This window comes from Parasteatoda tepidariorum, chromosome 11, assembly GCF_982258835.1.
Source record: "Parasteatoda tepidariorum strain Cologne lab strain chromosome 11, Ptep-v5.0, whole genome shotgun sequence".
In the NCBI taxonomy this organism is placed as follows: domain Eukaryota; kingdom Metazoa; phylum Arthropoda; class Arachnida; order Araneae; family Theridiidae; genus Parasteatoda; species Parasteatoda tepidariorum.
In genome coordinates this window covers 39,435,488-39,451,360 of record NC_141765.1, presented here as the reverse complement: position 1 = coordinate 39,451,360, position 15,873 = coordinate 39,435,488, and the positions used below count along the sequence as shown (strand labels likewise).

At 29.6% G+C, this 15,873-nt stretch overlaps 1 protein-coding gene across 1 annotated transcript in view; it reads left to right on the top strand.

Moving 5' to 3' along the window:
* The window catches only part of LOC107456641 (glutamate receptor-interacting protein 1), a 57,458-nt gene that overhangs the window by 17,363 nt on the left and 24,222 nt on the right, over window positions 1-15,873 (top strand). Inside the window, exons 2-7 of the mRNA XM_016074550.4 lie at window positions 7,385-7,456; window positions 7,931-8,002; window positions 10,618-10,681; window positions 11,325-11,470; window positions 14,105-14,264; window positions 15,639-15,784. Of these exons, the coding sequence (XP_015930036.1) occupies window positions 7,385-7,456; window positions 7,931-8,002; window positions 10,618-10,681; window positions 11,325-11,470; window positions 14,105-14,264; window positions 15,639-15,784 (660 nt within the window). The remainder of the gene's footprint in view (window positions 1-7,384; window positions 7,457-7,930; window positions 8,003-10,617; window positions 10,682-11,324; window positions 11,471-14,104; window positions 14,265-15,638; window positions 15,785-15,873) is intronic.

Genomic DNA, 15,873 nt, shown 5'->3' with positions numbered 1-15,873 from the left:
CTTCGTTTAAGCAAACTAAAGTATTTCTTATTCATTTTTCTTAGCAATGAAAACTTTAAACCCACTTATCTCAAAAAAAAAAAATCCGAAAAAAGGAACAAAAATAATAATAAAAGTCCGGAAAATAAAAGACATAATCTTTTCACCAGCTCACACGATTATATCCGCAAAAAGAGTGCTTTCTAATATAGTATCAATATAGTCAAAGCAAAAAATATCAATACAATAGTGTGAGGAGCACTCAAAAGCACTATTTACTTGCAGCTTATGCGCAGTAAATAAAACTTATTGTTTTTCTTAATTTTCTTCGTTTTTTTTCTTTTTGTCCTTTTTGTATTTATCTATTATGATATAATATATATATATATATATATATATATATATATATATATATATATATATATATATATATATACAGTCGAACTCGTTTATAACGAGCACAAAGGGACAGTAACATGTACTCGTTAAATCCGAGTGCTCGTAATAAACGGGTCCTTAAGACAGGCGTGCAACCAGAAGAGGGGGGGGGGGGGCTTGGGAGGTCAAATGATTGAGTTTACTTAAAATTTAATTAATACTTACTTACTTTAATTATATTAATTAATTTAATTAAATACTTTTCTTAATTTAATGACAACTAACCCCCTTCCCTAGCATTTCTTTATCATTTTGAAAAAAAGATAAGACAGAAAGACTAGAAAGATGAGAAAGAAGACTGCAAGACAGAAAAATATTGCTCGCTAAAACCGGGTCTTGCTCGTTAAAAGCGACTTCTGTTCCATAGACTTAACATTGATCCAACCAAAAATTCTCATTTCCCTCGTTAAATCCGAGTTCTCGTTAAATCCGAGCTCGTTATAAACGAGTTCGACTGTATATATATATATATATATATATATATATATATATATATATCGTTAAGAACGCATTTTAAATAACATATTTTTATTACTCATTATGTAAATTTTCATTGTTATGGATAAAATTATTATTATTATTATTTTGAATGAGCTTCATCATTCCAAAATGGCAACAAAAGACGGGAATAAAAAACAGTCGTAGTGATTTGTTGCCTCTCCGAATATTTATGTTTTCTTTCCATTACATGCATTTTCTCTACTCTAACAGAGTGCTTTTGATCTCAGAGATAATTTTTTCCTCTTCCCTTTTCACTCTTAAAATAGTTTTTATCTCATAATCAACGTGTGAAAAAAGGAAAACACGGAGTTTTTGATTTTGTTTTTGCCAGGTTAGAAAACTTAAATAATCGTGGTTGACTCACTTCTCTTTAGATTTTAGGAATATTATTCGAAATAAATGTTTTTAAATTCTTTATTTCTCTTCTCCTTTTATTAGAAAGAATTTGCTACGAATTTCTATTTTTTATTTTTTTAATGAGTAGTTCCTTGTAAAAGAATAGCAAGCTCGGAAAAAGCAAGAATTTACATCCTGATTTTTTAGCAAAAATGAATTAAGTTTGTATTTATTTTTCAGAGAGGTCTGCGCTTAAGTATTGACACTAATGTAATAAAGATTAAGTTCGTATATGACCAACGTAAGGGCTACTTCCCAATAAATTTTGAGAAAAGGGTCTTGACAACTGCACTGCTCAAAGCAATTAAAGGATATTGAGGCTGTGGGTTGATCTTGCACCAGGAAAATTGTTTGAATAATTGATACATTATCGACAGGTAGTACGCTATATACGATAAAAATGACATTTGTTTGGCAGAAAAAAATGCGTTTTGCTGAGCATTTGGGTACAAAGGAAAGAAAGAAAGAAAAAAAAAAAACAATTCGTGCATATGAGGAAAGTAAAAAAAAAAACGTGTTTCCTTAAAAGAAAATTGTTTTTAGTAGGGGTATGGTTTCCCCGGACGGCCAGCAACGTGGAACACCTTTGAGACATCGACTCAATGAGGTTATTAATGAGGGGCTGGAGTATTCTATCCCATTCTTCCAAAAGGGCTCTTTCCAGTTCTTCGAGAGCTATGGGGGGTGGTAGGCGTCCAGCAATTCGCCTGTCTAGAATGTCCCAAACATGCTCGATTGGGTTCATGTCCGGAGAACACGCTGGCCAATCCATTTGTATGATTCCTCGCTTCGAAAAGGAAATCATTCGCCAAGTTAGCATGATGTGGCCTGCAATTATCGTCCTTAGACAACCACGATTAACATGAAGTCATCTCCAATTTCTGCAACGTAAGGGACTACAATAGGCCTCAGGATCTCATCCCTAGGTCGGTCAGAGCTACATTTCGAATGATATGGAGGTCGGTTCGCCCATCAATACAGGTGCCGGCATAGACCATCACTCCCCCACCCCCGCCAAATCTTACACTTTCGTGTACGAGTGCAGGATTCTTTCTAGTGCCACGTTTCCTCCCGATGAAAATACGCCTATTATCTGTATGAACAGAAAAACGGGACTCGTCAGAGAAAAGAACGTTGCTCCATTCATTTCTCCTCCAGTTCACATGCTTTGTTGCCCACTCCCTGTGAGCGCGACGGTGCCTTGCTGTTGACGTGACACATACCATTGATCAGCGAGTATACCGATCAACATGAAGGCGGTTTCGGGCAGTTTGTGTCGAAACTGTGTTGCCAGTAGCTGAGCGAAGGTGTTATTGAAGAAGAGTGGCATTCATATTTCGGTGTCTCCAAGCCGTTAGCTTTAAATAACGATCTTTTTTGGGCGTTGTTGCACGTCTACGCCCTTGCCCTGATCTTCAGCCTACATTTCCAGTCTCCAAGAAACTGTTCCAGATCCTGGAAATCACACTTTGTAAAACTGCAATGGCGTCTGCTACTTCGGCTAATGTTTGGCCCCTTCTAACCGGCTAACAACTCTACAATCTTCTGGTTCGATTAAATGACTTCATTGAGACTTCGCACTCATCGAAACAACGCGCTTACTGAATGTCGATCATTCTTTTCCTGTTTGTCTTACATTAAGTTGAAAGTCAAATGAAATTCGCTGCCGCTTGGGCGTCAAACTCAAAATTTGCATACTGCGAAGTTTGAAACTAAGAAAAGTTTGCATTTGTTTGTTTGTTACTATCTTCTTCCATTTTACACAATAAAAAGTTGCTTATATCATTATTTTACACAAGACTTAAAAAATCCTTTAATCGTTTTGAGCAGTGTATTTTCTATCTATCGTTGAAATAGAATTACAATAAACGTATAAAAAGAATTTTTTTTTTTGAGAAATTGTAAAAATCTCAATTTTAAATTTTCTGTCGCGTCTTTTCCGCGCGCAAAAGTCTGTATCGGCTTTTGCGCGCCAATATACAATTTAGCTTAATTATTCCTTCTTTTTTAAAAAAAGAAAAAAAAATGGTACAAACGTAACTACTATTTCCCCATACATAAAACAAAGGTTTTACAGGCGTGTGATAAATTTTACCAGTGTCTAAGAGATATGCATGAATACCATTTTTACAGATTATCACACTTAAAATGAAAAATGGGAATGATTTAATTATGAAAGTGATAATCCCTACATTTTCCGTAAAAAAAATTTTTCTTTATAATTCACTAGAAAAACATAATTTATTAAAATTTATTTAATGATTTTCATCTTTTTTGTGTCTGTTTGTTTAATTCGCGAAATAGTCGATTAGAGATAAAATATAGCTAAAGTTTGCTTACAATATTTAGAAAACGAATATAACTTGTAGTATTGGCGATCGAAATGGGCTTCAGGTGGCGTAGAGCAGAACTCGCTACCTATGGCAAAGTTTCGCGTGCTTTCACCATTAGCGTGTGGAGAGTCGTAGAGTAAGGAAGTACGTTAGTTTCTGTCTTGATTTTCATGTAGATTAAAATATTTTAATTTTTAAAACTATGTGAAACTGAAAACTAACTTAAACGTAGTTCTAAAGGAAAGTATCATGGAAATTTAAAAAAATATTTTTATCAAATAAAAAGAAAAATATTAAAAAAGGGAAAATATCGTAGTACATTCCCATACAACTAAAAAGGGAAGGAAGAAGGGCCAAAGGCATGAAACCGGTCACTCCCCGTATTCGAGCGTTACGATCGCCCATTGAGACTAAAAACCTAGAGCTTCTGAAATTTGAGCACTTTAGCTTGTCGAAAAGTGCTTGAAATATCGATTGATGTTAAATTCTATATGGAGATAAATTTTGATTTTTAACAGTCAGGATATCATTGAAGCTTGCTTTATCAGTAGGTACTGAATTATACTTGAAATTTTACCACTCTAGCTCAGTGTTTCCCAACCTTTTTTGTGCCGTGCCTCACTCAAGCCTTTCTAAAATTCTTATGCCCCCCTATGTAACATACACATAATTTTTAATATTAAAAAATTGAATTGTTCATGATAGGTTTGATGATAGGATTGAATTGTAAATGATAGGTTTCAGTGAGAAATCTCTTGAAAATTGTTGACGAAACACAGTAAGTAAAATTTCGACTTATAATAAAAAACTAAAATTCAAATTCGAAATAATTTTCATAAAGATTTTTCTATAATAGTTTAATATTTTAATTTAGAGAGATCCTTGCGCTTGCTGCACAGAGATTTTATGTTAGTTTCCAATTTGGTCAGCTTCAGCCTCAAGTCTCCCCACTGTGTTATATCCAGGCGATTTCCTTTTTTTTTTACCAGTAAATCATTTACAGCACTAAATCCACATTCAGTTAAATATGAAGATGGAAACGGTAACAATAGTTTTTTGCATATTTGGTTGAATTTGGGTATTTGATTTCTGTTTCCTCACAAAGCCATGCCATCACTCTTTTTATATAAAATAAAGTTCTAACTGACTTATCATTTTGCATTTCTGCGAGTTCTTCTTGATACTGCATATTTCATATAACAGACAAATGCACTAACATTGGCTGCATCATCCGTGTTGAAAAATCTATTTGTTTTAAATCAGAAAATCTTTCTTTTAAATCAGCCGATAGAATTTTCAGATGATCGACAATAACAAGTAAAAGCGGCATAATTTACTTTTAATTTTTGGGGACAATTAAACTGATCCAAGTTTTTGTTTTCAGACTTAACTCAATAAGGGTAATGAAACCAAATATCTTCGTTTTTGTATCAACAAGAGTTTTATTTGTTCCTTGAAGTTGCTTATTTAATATATTTAGTTTTTCAGAGATATCGGCTAAATAACTCACAAATGCTTTACCTTCGACTGTTAACAGATACTTCATATCAGGTTTGTCGCTTAAAAAATCACTAAGAGTCTCAAGCAGTTCCATGAATCTTTTCAAGCAGTTCCATGAATCTTTTCAAGCAGTTCCCTTTAGAGAGCTATCTTACTTCAGAGTGAAGTAAAAGTCTCACATGGTCTGCATTTTGTTCTTCACAAAACAGCTTGAAGAGGAGCTCACATTTGGCATTAGCTTTAATAGCATCGATACACTTTATTACTGAGCAGGACACACTTTATTATAGCAGGCGAGATGTTTTTAGCTACCAAGTTTCTCCTTATGCACAACTTTATTCCCTATGCAATAACACAATGCACAAGAATCATTTCTGGATTCTCATCTTTTATCAATTTTAAGTAGCAATTTTTCTTGCCCATCATATTAGGAGCACCATCTGCAGCACAAGATGTTATATTTTTCATTAGTATATTATTGACATCTAAGTAGTTTTTTTTAGCTTATTATATAATATCTTTGGAGGTAGTGGTGCTTTCTAATCTTTTACATATCAACATTTCTTCAGCAAAATGCCCTTTATCAATATATTTTACGTAAGTTATCAATACTGCCACACTGTCTATCAAAGTTGATTCATCCATTTTCACTGAGAATTTTCTTGTTTTTAGCTTGTCAACTAGTTGTTTTTCAATATCTTCACTCATTTCGTCTATTCTTCTGCTTTTCAAGAACCGTTTTAAGAAATGCTGATATTGACGGCTTTATTTAATTCTTTCCTATAGTATGATTTCTTCCAAATTTAGCGATGAATAAAGAAATTTCATAACTAGCCTTAAGAATACAATTATGGGTTGAAGTGTGAGCAGTAAATAAAGACTTTACTGTTGCATTGCAGGCATAAAAGACATAGTATGGTATTGATTTCTATCACTGAATGTTGCGAAACACTACAGAAGTTGCGACGGGCCATTCAGATGCGAACGACTGCATTGTTTAGCGAAATTTTAAAGCGTCAAGGGGTCTACGCTGCCATATGCCGCAGGGAGGTTAGTTAACTTGACGACGCCAAAAACCCAGTTGATATTTTGGTCTCATCAATCGAATTTATAATATTCATTGACCGCAATTATTTAAGAATTTGCTTTTCTTCTTACAATGTTGGCACCGAAATCTAGCATTGTATTTAAATGGTCCGGAGCAAATAAGTAAAACTCTTGTCGAGTCCATTTTCGAATTACCCCCCTTAACAATCAAATTACCCCCCAGTGGGGCGTGGGCCCCACGTTGGGAAACACTGCTCTAGCTGGTCAGAATCAACTATGAATTCTATTTGGCAATATAACAGCGTTAAAATGTGCTTGTAGCAGTTAGAAAACTATTTAAATTTCTATTGTCATTTTCAAGTTTAATTCTCATTTCAAATTAAACTGATCGTTAAGACACGGTTCCCAGCAGATCACCGAAGTCAAGCATCACTGGCTGCGGTCAGTGTGCGGGTGGGTGACCACTTGGATCAGTCTGCGTAGGGACCGAGGGTGTGCGGTGTTGGTCCTCGTTAAACTGTGCTACCGTAAAGTGCTCGACTTCGCGCGCAGGTCGTCGGGCTACCGAAGCGGGGGCACCATCCCCTCCGCAGAGGATCAAAATTGTGATGGCATGTCTTCGGATCATCCTCCGGGATGTTTCCCAGACCGTCACCAATAGCCCATTGTGCAGCTCTAGTGCGACGTAAATTAACAACAACACCAATCAAATTAAACATTTTTCCATGTTTTTTTTCGGGGGGGGGGGATTTTAAAATTTTTAAAATAAGAGTATTTTAGGATCCTACATAAATGTTGTTTATAAACCTTTTTCTCCTTTGTTAGAAAATGTAAGCAAATCACAAACCCATTTCCCCTTTCAGGTACTTCAAATTTTCTTAGCTAATTCTGTAGTTTATGATATCAGACAATATGTGATTAAAAAAGAAGTTGTGGTTACAGCATTTTGTATGAGAATGTTTATTGTAAATTTGACTGCCGAAACCTACTAAATTTTGTTTCATGTGAAAACTTATTTTTGGCTCAATAGCTACTATCAACCCAATTTTAGTTTTATTTACCTATTCTGCACTTTTTTGTAAGTTGTGATTTCTGCTTTTTCTTAACTTAAACTTCCTCGTTTTTTTTAAACCCCTTGACAAAATTTTAATTTTCTTAATAAAATTATCCAAAAAATATTTTTATTGTAGGTGATAATTTTTATACAAAGCAGTGTGGTTTAGAAGCTTCTCATGATGAAAGGTTGTCCAGCTTTATCAGTGGTAAGTAATTTTTAAATATGTTTTAAATGTACATTTCACCATTTGATTTACTGATTTTTGTTCTCAAACATATTTCGAAGGGAAACATTAAAAAGATGTACCTAATATAATTAAAACCTTAATAAGATAAATACTAGTAATTTCCTGGATTTTAAATTTCCCTTCATTAAAATTTAATTGTGAAAAAAAAAGTATTTCTTTAATTTTGATGTGTTGTAATTCAAATGATTGCACTATAATCATATCATAACTTTTAGTTATTTGATCATTTATAAAGCCTGTTGAAAACACTACATACATATTATCAATTTAGCAACTTAAAAAAAGTACTTAAAATATGTTTTATTTATCTCACTTTTATTAGAAACTAAGTCCATTAAAAAATAATAAATAACAATTGATGTTTTCTTGTATTCTCTCCTTAACAGTATATATATATTTTTTAATTGCTAATATTTTTTTTTTATCTTTTAGAGGACAAAAAAGGAACATCATTTGTGGAGTTGGAGAAAAAAGAAGGAATGACTTTAGGACTTATAATTTCAGGTATAACTTTAAAAATTTAATCTTATTTTCTTTTGAATTACATATCAAACTGCATAAAAATGTCTTGAAATATCTTAAAACTTGCTAATTTCGAAGTTGCAGAACTTAACCATAATACTTTTTTTATTTTTCATTTAAATTTCAATAGCTTTCTTTATAGTTTGATATATTTTCACATGATATGAACTTTTTAGGTAACGTGCATAATTTTCTACATTTATCATACATTTCTCAATCAATAATATGTTAGCTAAATTTTTTTCAAAAACTAAACATTAATTAAAATTTAAAAGGAAAAATTGTTGATATGATCTAAGATTCTATAATAATGCGAGGGAAGTTATTTTAGAATTTTTAAACAAGGAACTGTTCACCCAAATGTATACTTTTAATATTTTTGCATTTAAATGTAAATCTATATTTTTAGTTAGAATACAAAAATATTTTGTTTCTTTAAAAATATGAATGTAAGCTGTTGTAAAAATTGAAACCATTTTAAAAATAGTTAGGGACATATAGGTGTTTCTATGTTTGCCCTTATACTTAACATGGTTGCTTTCTAAAATAACTGTTTTTTATTTTATTTTCTGTGTTATTCAATGGGGAAACACTACTAGAGAAGGAAATTTTTGCATTAATTGCCCAAATATCTAAATGGAGGGATAACAAACATCGTTGTTTGTGTTAAAATTAAAAATGTAAAAAGTCAAAATTACTATCAATGTATGGTAATGGTTCAAAACTTCATAGCTGATTTTTTGACACACAAAACTGTATGGGCAAAGTTCAAAATCTTGAATTAATTAACATTAATATAATAATTAATATATGCATTAAATTTAATTAAAAATATTTTATATGTTATATAATTTTAATAAGTTCAAACCTGTAATTTAATTTTAATAATAGTCAAAATATAAAATTAAAATTTTTTACAAATATTTTATTATTCCAATTTAAAAAACAGAACGTGAAAAAGCTTAATGTTAATTTAGGAAAGTTAATGTTTTAACGATTTAATTTTTTTCTTTTAATTTGTAAGAAAATTTTTCATTTTTAACAATTTATGTATTAATTTTAATAAAAAATATTTTATATATTACGTAATTTTAATAAGATCTAATTCATAATTAATTTAATTTTAATAAAAGTAAAAACATTAAATTAAATGTTTTTTCATATTTTATTTAAATTTTTAAAGTAGAATGGAAAACGCTTAATGTTAATTTAGGAAAGTTAATGTTTTAAAGCTTTAAATCATAATGACTTTAATTTTAATTTAAATCAAAAATATTAAATTAGTTTTTTTTTAAAACTCACTATTTTAATTTAAAAAATAGAATAAAATATGCTTAATGTTAATTTAGGATAATAGATGTTGAAGTTGTAAACCAGCAAAGTTTTGCATTTGCAAGCATATGGACCGGGAAGTTTTACACCTGTAAAGTTATGAATCGTTAAAGTTTTATTCAAATGAAGTTATGGATTGGCGAAGTATTATACATGGGAAGTTTTGGATTAGTGAAGTTCTGGCAGGCAAATATTTAGCAAGAGAAGATTTGGCCATAAGGTTTTGACCCTGAATCTGATGTATACACTTATATTTTTGTGGTTCATTAAGAAAATAGTCAAGGAAGGGAATTGTTAACCCAAGTGATAGATCAAATTAAATGGAATGAGTATAAAAAAATCCAAAGGTGTAAAATCTTATTTTCTACATTTTTCTTTTACCGTAACCATGTTTTAGTTGATTTTCAATGAGATGTTTACTCAATGTTGTCTTTTTGCAGGATTTTTAATGCTATGCCATCCATCATTTTAAGGATGGTCTTCTAAAAGTTAGTTAAAAAATGTATGCAAAAAGAATGAATTTGGAAATTACAGTGCCCACCACCTATTAAAATTGCATTATGAGAACATTTACTTTTATAAGATAGCTGATTATATAAACTAGATTGTCTACTTTTAGGAGAAAAAAATTTTGAAGTTGAACATTACAAACACATTGGCAGCTTTAATTGATTGTTCCTTACTTATTTTTTACTTAATTTTATTTTATTTTTACAGAATCAACATTTGACACTTTAGTTAAACATGAGCTCCAGTTTTTTTAAAAAAAAATTAAAGATGGTTTTAAAACATTATCATTTTGTTTGATTACCAAGATTGAAAATTAAAGACTCAACATCATTTGAAAGTTCATAATATTTTGTAACTTGTCAGTATTTCTATTTATTTTTATGATCAGGTGCTTTTTCTGACATCTATTGAAGATAAATTTACATTATTGAATGAGTGATGATAGGCGATCATCTTTCAATAGGCATTATCCTTTTCAAATTTGATTTTAATAAGCCATGATCATGATTTTATAAAAGGATAGTTTTAACATGTTTTAATGTTGTAATGTTTCCATTCTTGCAAATCTAGTTTTCAAAAGTTGCTTATTTAATAATCCAATGCCTTTATAAGTGGTAATCACTGTATTAGGATTCTGTTTTAGATTCTTCTTATTGTGAGAGTAAGAAATGCAATTTACTCAATTGATGATTTATTTCAATGTATATGAGTGTTTATTTCAATGCCTCCTGATTGAAAAGTATATGTTGTTGCAGGTGGTATTGACAAAAATTCGAAACCTAAAATTGCAAATCTGAGGCCAGGAAGTATAGCTCATAGGTAATATTTTTTTTTAAATTTGCCTTAGCCTGTACTTTGCAGCATTTTTATATTCAACTAATGTTTGTTCTATCTATCTGTGTGTGCGTGTGCGTGTGTGTGTGTGTGTGTGCGTGTGTGTATACACATACAAAATGCTAAGTTAAACACCTTTCATGTGGAATAAATTTAAAATAGCAAGGGATATCGCTAAAAAATTTTATGGCCCTTTCTTTTGCTTAATTTAGGATTTGTTTTAGTTGAACAGTAAACGATGCTATAAAAAAAGACATAACCATTTCAGGACTCTTAACACAAACTTTTCTTAATGATGCCAACTGGTAGAATGATTCTAGTATTTGCATAAATTTTTCCATATGTACTTATTTTTATTACAAGTAAATTAATTTATTCTGAGAAAAAGTTGTTTTTGATCCCATTTTCTAATTTTCATTTTTTAGCCGAAAAACTTAGTTATATTTTTTTAATTCATCAAATTTAGTACACGGAATGTAGATACCTGCTTTGTATAAATTTTTTGCTTTGATGTGAAAAAAATGATAAACTAAACTTGTCTTGCTTATTTTATATTTCTTTCTTATTCCTTACTTATTTTACTATTCTGCTCTAGTTTTGACTGTGTTATACTTTTTTTCTGTAATAGAAGTGATGGTCTTGCTGTTGGAGATCATATTATTTCTGTAAATGGTATTCGAACTTGTAAATTGAAACACGAAGAAATAGTAAATTTACTGAAAAATGCTGGAAGTAAAGTTACGTTAGAAATTGAGTATGAAATACCTTCTCCCAGTAAGTGCACGTTGCTTTTAGTATTCGTAACTAACTTTATTTTAAAATAAGAAAACATTAATTATTGCATTGATAAAGATTTTGACCTTGAAGCAATTATTTTGTTCATATTAATTTTAGAATTTTCGAATGTAAGAAAAGTTTATTACATTCCCATGTTTTTTTCAGTAGGAAACTAAACAATATTTTAAGTTTAATTTCATTAGATTGATTTTATTTAAATAAATTCATCAGAATTCTTTTTCGATCTGTTTAATAGTTATTTTTTTAAGGAAAAAAATTAATAACTACAATGTGTAGAAGCCAATTTGAAAAAAACGTTACTGCAAGCAGACATAATTTTTTTGAGCATGAGTTGAGAGTGAAGTAAGAAAAACGCAAGACTATTCTACTCATTAGATTTTGTTTGAAGATTTTCTTCCAATAATTAAGAAAATAAATGTTATAGATTTGAGATAGATAAATGTTATAAATAGTTTTCTGCATTGTGCAATAATTATTAAAAAAATACTTTCAATGTGATACCTCTAATGATATTAAATAAATTCAAAGAAATTGAAACAGTTTCATATTACCAGAGTGAAAATTTCATTCACTTCAAAAATAAACAAATAAGAGATAATAGTCTACGTATTTCAAGCACTTCAAAAATAGGCTCCTATTTTCAAGACTTGCCAGACATGAATATATTGTTTAATTTGAAATAAAAACATAAAGTTGCCTACAAAAACGAAAAAATGAAGGCAAGAAGCAAAACTAGAAAAACCACAGGAGGGAAAAAACAGAACAAAAAAGATCATAATGGTTGAAAGGCAAATCAAAATAAAATGCATTTCCATGTGTTATGGAGAGAAAGTAGGAACTAATGTTGTTAACAAGAGAATCAGCATTCAAATTAATAAAACAAAATTCCAGAGCATGAAGATGAGCTGATGTAATTTGGTGATGATGTAAGCTGATCTTAAAGAGACTTAAATTTGATTTTATTAACAGGCCTGAAAATGAATTTAAAACCAAAACGGTACAGGATATTAGCAATTTTATTACAAACGAGAGAAAAAAACGGTAAGGTTGCTAGTTCTCTGTAGGGTTTAGAAGAAAATGGGTGTTTGGATCTAGTGAAATTAGCCAAAGCTAAATCAACTATAGAAGGGTTAAACCCACGGTTAGCATCAAACAAATGGATGAAGTTGAGTCCAGAGTTTAAGAGAAAAGAGTCAAAGCAAAGGTTAAGTGCACAGAAATGAAAAAGAAGGTATGAAAAGCAAACATTTTCTGAGAAAAAGGTTGATTAAGGTGAAAACTAACATGAGAGAGCAAAGAGACGGCAAAATGTTTACGATAAACAGAGGTAGAAAAATGATCAGGGTATTTAGTTTTGTTTATTTTTTGAAGTGAATGAAGTTTTCTATCAGGTAATACTTAAAATGATAGTTCATAGATATTTTTTAACTGAAATCTGTTGTATTATAGATAGTAAAAAAAACCTTCAACAGAAAAAACTTTTCGAAGAAAGAAATAAAGAAAATGTCACTATAAGTTTAAGCTGTTATTAGTGTTGAATTCCATTAATTCATCTTTTGAAAAACAGAGAAATTTTGATTTACTTCATTTTTTAAAAAATAGATACTCTAGATTAACAAGTCAAACATTGCAATGTCAGTTTTTTATGTTGCTTACAATTTCAATATATATGTTCAGACAGCGCAGTTTTAAATTTAAATAAAATATAGACTGTTGGTAAGTCAATTGCATTCAGAAAATATAATTTTAAGGCAAAATAATGCAAGTAATGATGGTAAAAACATTAAAGTAATTAACTTTATTTGCTTTACTCCACTATTCTCTTCTTTCAAGAGGGGAATTTCTGAAAATTTTTATTTCTCTAGATAAAACTAAATACCATGAGAAAAGTGTCAGATTGTCTTTTCACAAACCCATCCTTCATTTTAAAACAACTCAAAAAGCAAAAAAAATTATTAACAAAAACAGTTTTGCACTACCAAAGGCACTTACATCAACTCTTGCTACACTTTTAGAGTCTGTTTACAAAATAATGATGTCCCAGGTTGACATGTCCCATTTTATGTGAATGTATTTTTTGAGTGTTAATTAAAAATATCTAGTATTCATATTAATGTGATTTTTTATAGTATTAGTCTTTTCAATACTTTATTAATGATTTACAATTTTTAAAATCATTAATATCAAAAAAAGGTTGCTTCCTTATTGCTTGCTAATGTTTAAAAATCGATACTCTGTTTTGTCATTGATTATTGGCATAATGGCTGCACATAATTTCTCAGTAAATCATAGTTAATTTTCTTAATTTTTTTCTTTTTCAAATGCTTAATATCATTAGCATAAAATAAGCATTACAGCTATATGGTGGAAACTAATACTAACTTAAATGTGTTTAAGTGCAAAAATGTTAGATCTTTTTTTTGCACTTAAGTGTAGCATAATTTTTTATAATATTAGTTGTTTTCTAATTTCAAAAAGTGTATTAAAAATAAAATTTAATTATGGATTTTAAAAATATTTCTTAAAATTATTTTTAGGTAATTATTTTACCTTAATAGGAAATGTCTATTATATCAGAATATATGTTTTCTTTTTATAATTATTTTACAGTTGATAGTGCTATTCCTTCGACATCAAAAGTTATTCAAGTGAAATTAGAAAAAGAGAAAGAAAGTTTTGGTTTTACATTAAGAGGTGGCATTAATAATGTTCCAGGGAAATCAAGACCATTAACTATTACTCATGTAAGATTTGGAGGTCCAGCTGATAGGTAAAAAATGATTTGATATATTTTAAGACATTTAACTATCTAACCTTAATTTTCATGTAAATTAATTTTAATAATTAAATATTTTTCTTAATTTTTTTTGCTTTTTAATGCTGCAGTTTATTTGATGCATTATGTGGAAAAAGAAGAATTGTACTTGTTAGAATAAGTATATTTATTTTTTTACTGAATCAAATACATTTATGTATAGTTATTTTTTATTTACTTTTTGATGTAATTTGTGATGAAACTGAGTACAAGATTTTTTCATATCATAAATTATGCAATTTTCGATAAAAGAAATTGCTGATTATGAGAGTTTTTTATATAATTTAGTTTTGATGATCTAAATTTGAAAAAAATATTGCTATATTAAATTTAATAAGTCTTATTAAAGTTTTTATGGATTACAAAAATTCTTGATATCAGACTTCATTAGTTCAAGGACTGGGAGGATTTTAGTCTTTCTAAAAATGTTTAACAAATCGAAGACTAAAGTAAAACAGACTAACAGATGTTTAATTTTTCATATTCAAATTCATGCCTCAAAAAGATGAACTTTTACCCAGAAAGAAAGTAAAATGATTTGTGTAAAGAAAGGCAAGTCTTATGAAGTATGCTTAAAGGAAGTAAAGTGGCCGGAGACTAGGGCAAAAAACATAGATACAGATTCTAGGGTATATTAAGAAGTTTAGAAATACATAGGGAATCATAAAAATACAAATATTAAAGTGCACAGGGCATCTTGTTTGAATGAATGAACACTGAAATTTCAAGAAGCATGTAACAGCCAATTTTAATTTTTGGTGCATACAATTTTTATGAAATAAGCATTGAGAGTTGGCATCATCGGAATTTATGCTCTTTCCTTCCCTTTAACTTAAGTTAGATGCTCCTACTTGCTTTCTTGATGTATGCTTTTCTGAAATATATTTATTCGTTTTTTAGCACCCATTACAGCCACAGCTGTTTGTGTTGTTTACTTACATTTTTTCTGTTACATTCTTCATTATATTTAACAATAAAATATGTTCCTTGTAATTTTGTAATAATTAATCTGGTGTCTAGCCAACAATTTATTTTGTTATAGTTTTTGCTTTCTTTTGTTGTATCTTTTTCTATTAATTTATTGGAAAAAGATGCATTATTTTAGAATTTATGCATAAATTTCATGTGTACCTAAACTTTTTTGGCTAACAGTATAAGGATGTATATTTGGATATAGGTTGTTCTTTCTTAATCTGTTACATTTAACTGCTAAGTTTTTAAATACATTGGTGTGTTTTTTTTAATATTATCTACTATTATGATAGATATATGATAAGTATTTAAAACATTGATTGTATCGAAAATAAATTCTGTAATATTTCACTTTAGAACTGGAATTATAAAAGCTGGAGATAGACTTCTAGCTGTTGATGGAATAAATCTGTCAGCAGCCAACCTACAAGATGCTTTACAAGTTTTAAAGCAATTGAAACAAACAGCCTTATTTACAATTGAATATGATGTTTCCATCATTGGTATGCTTGTTTAATTTTTTTTTTTGTTTTCAAATTTCTTTTGTTTCTTCAACATTTAGTTTTCCTATATATGTAATAATATTTATCTA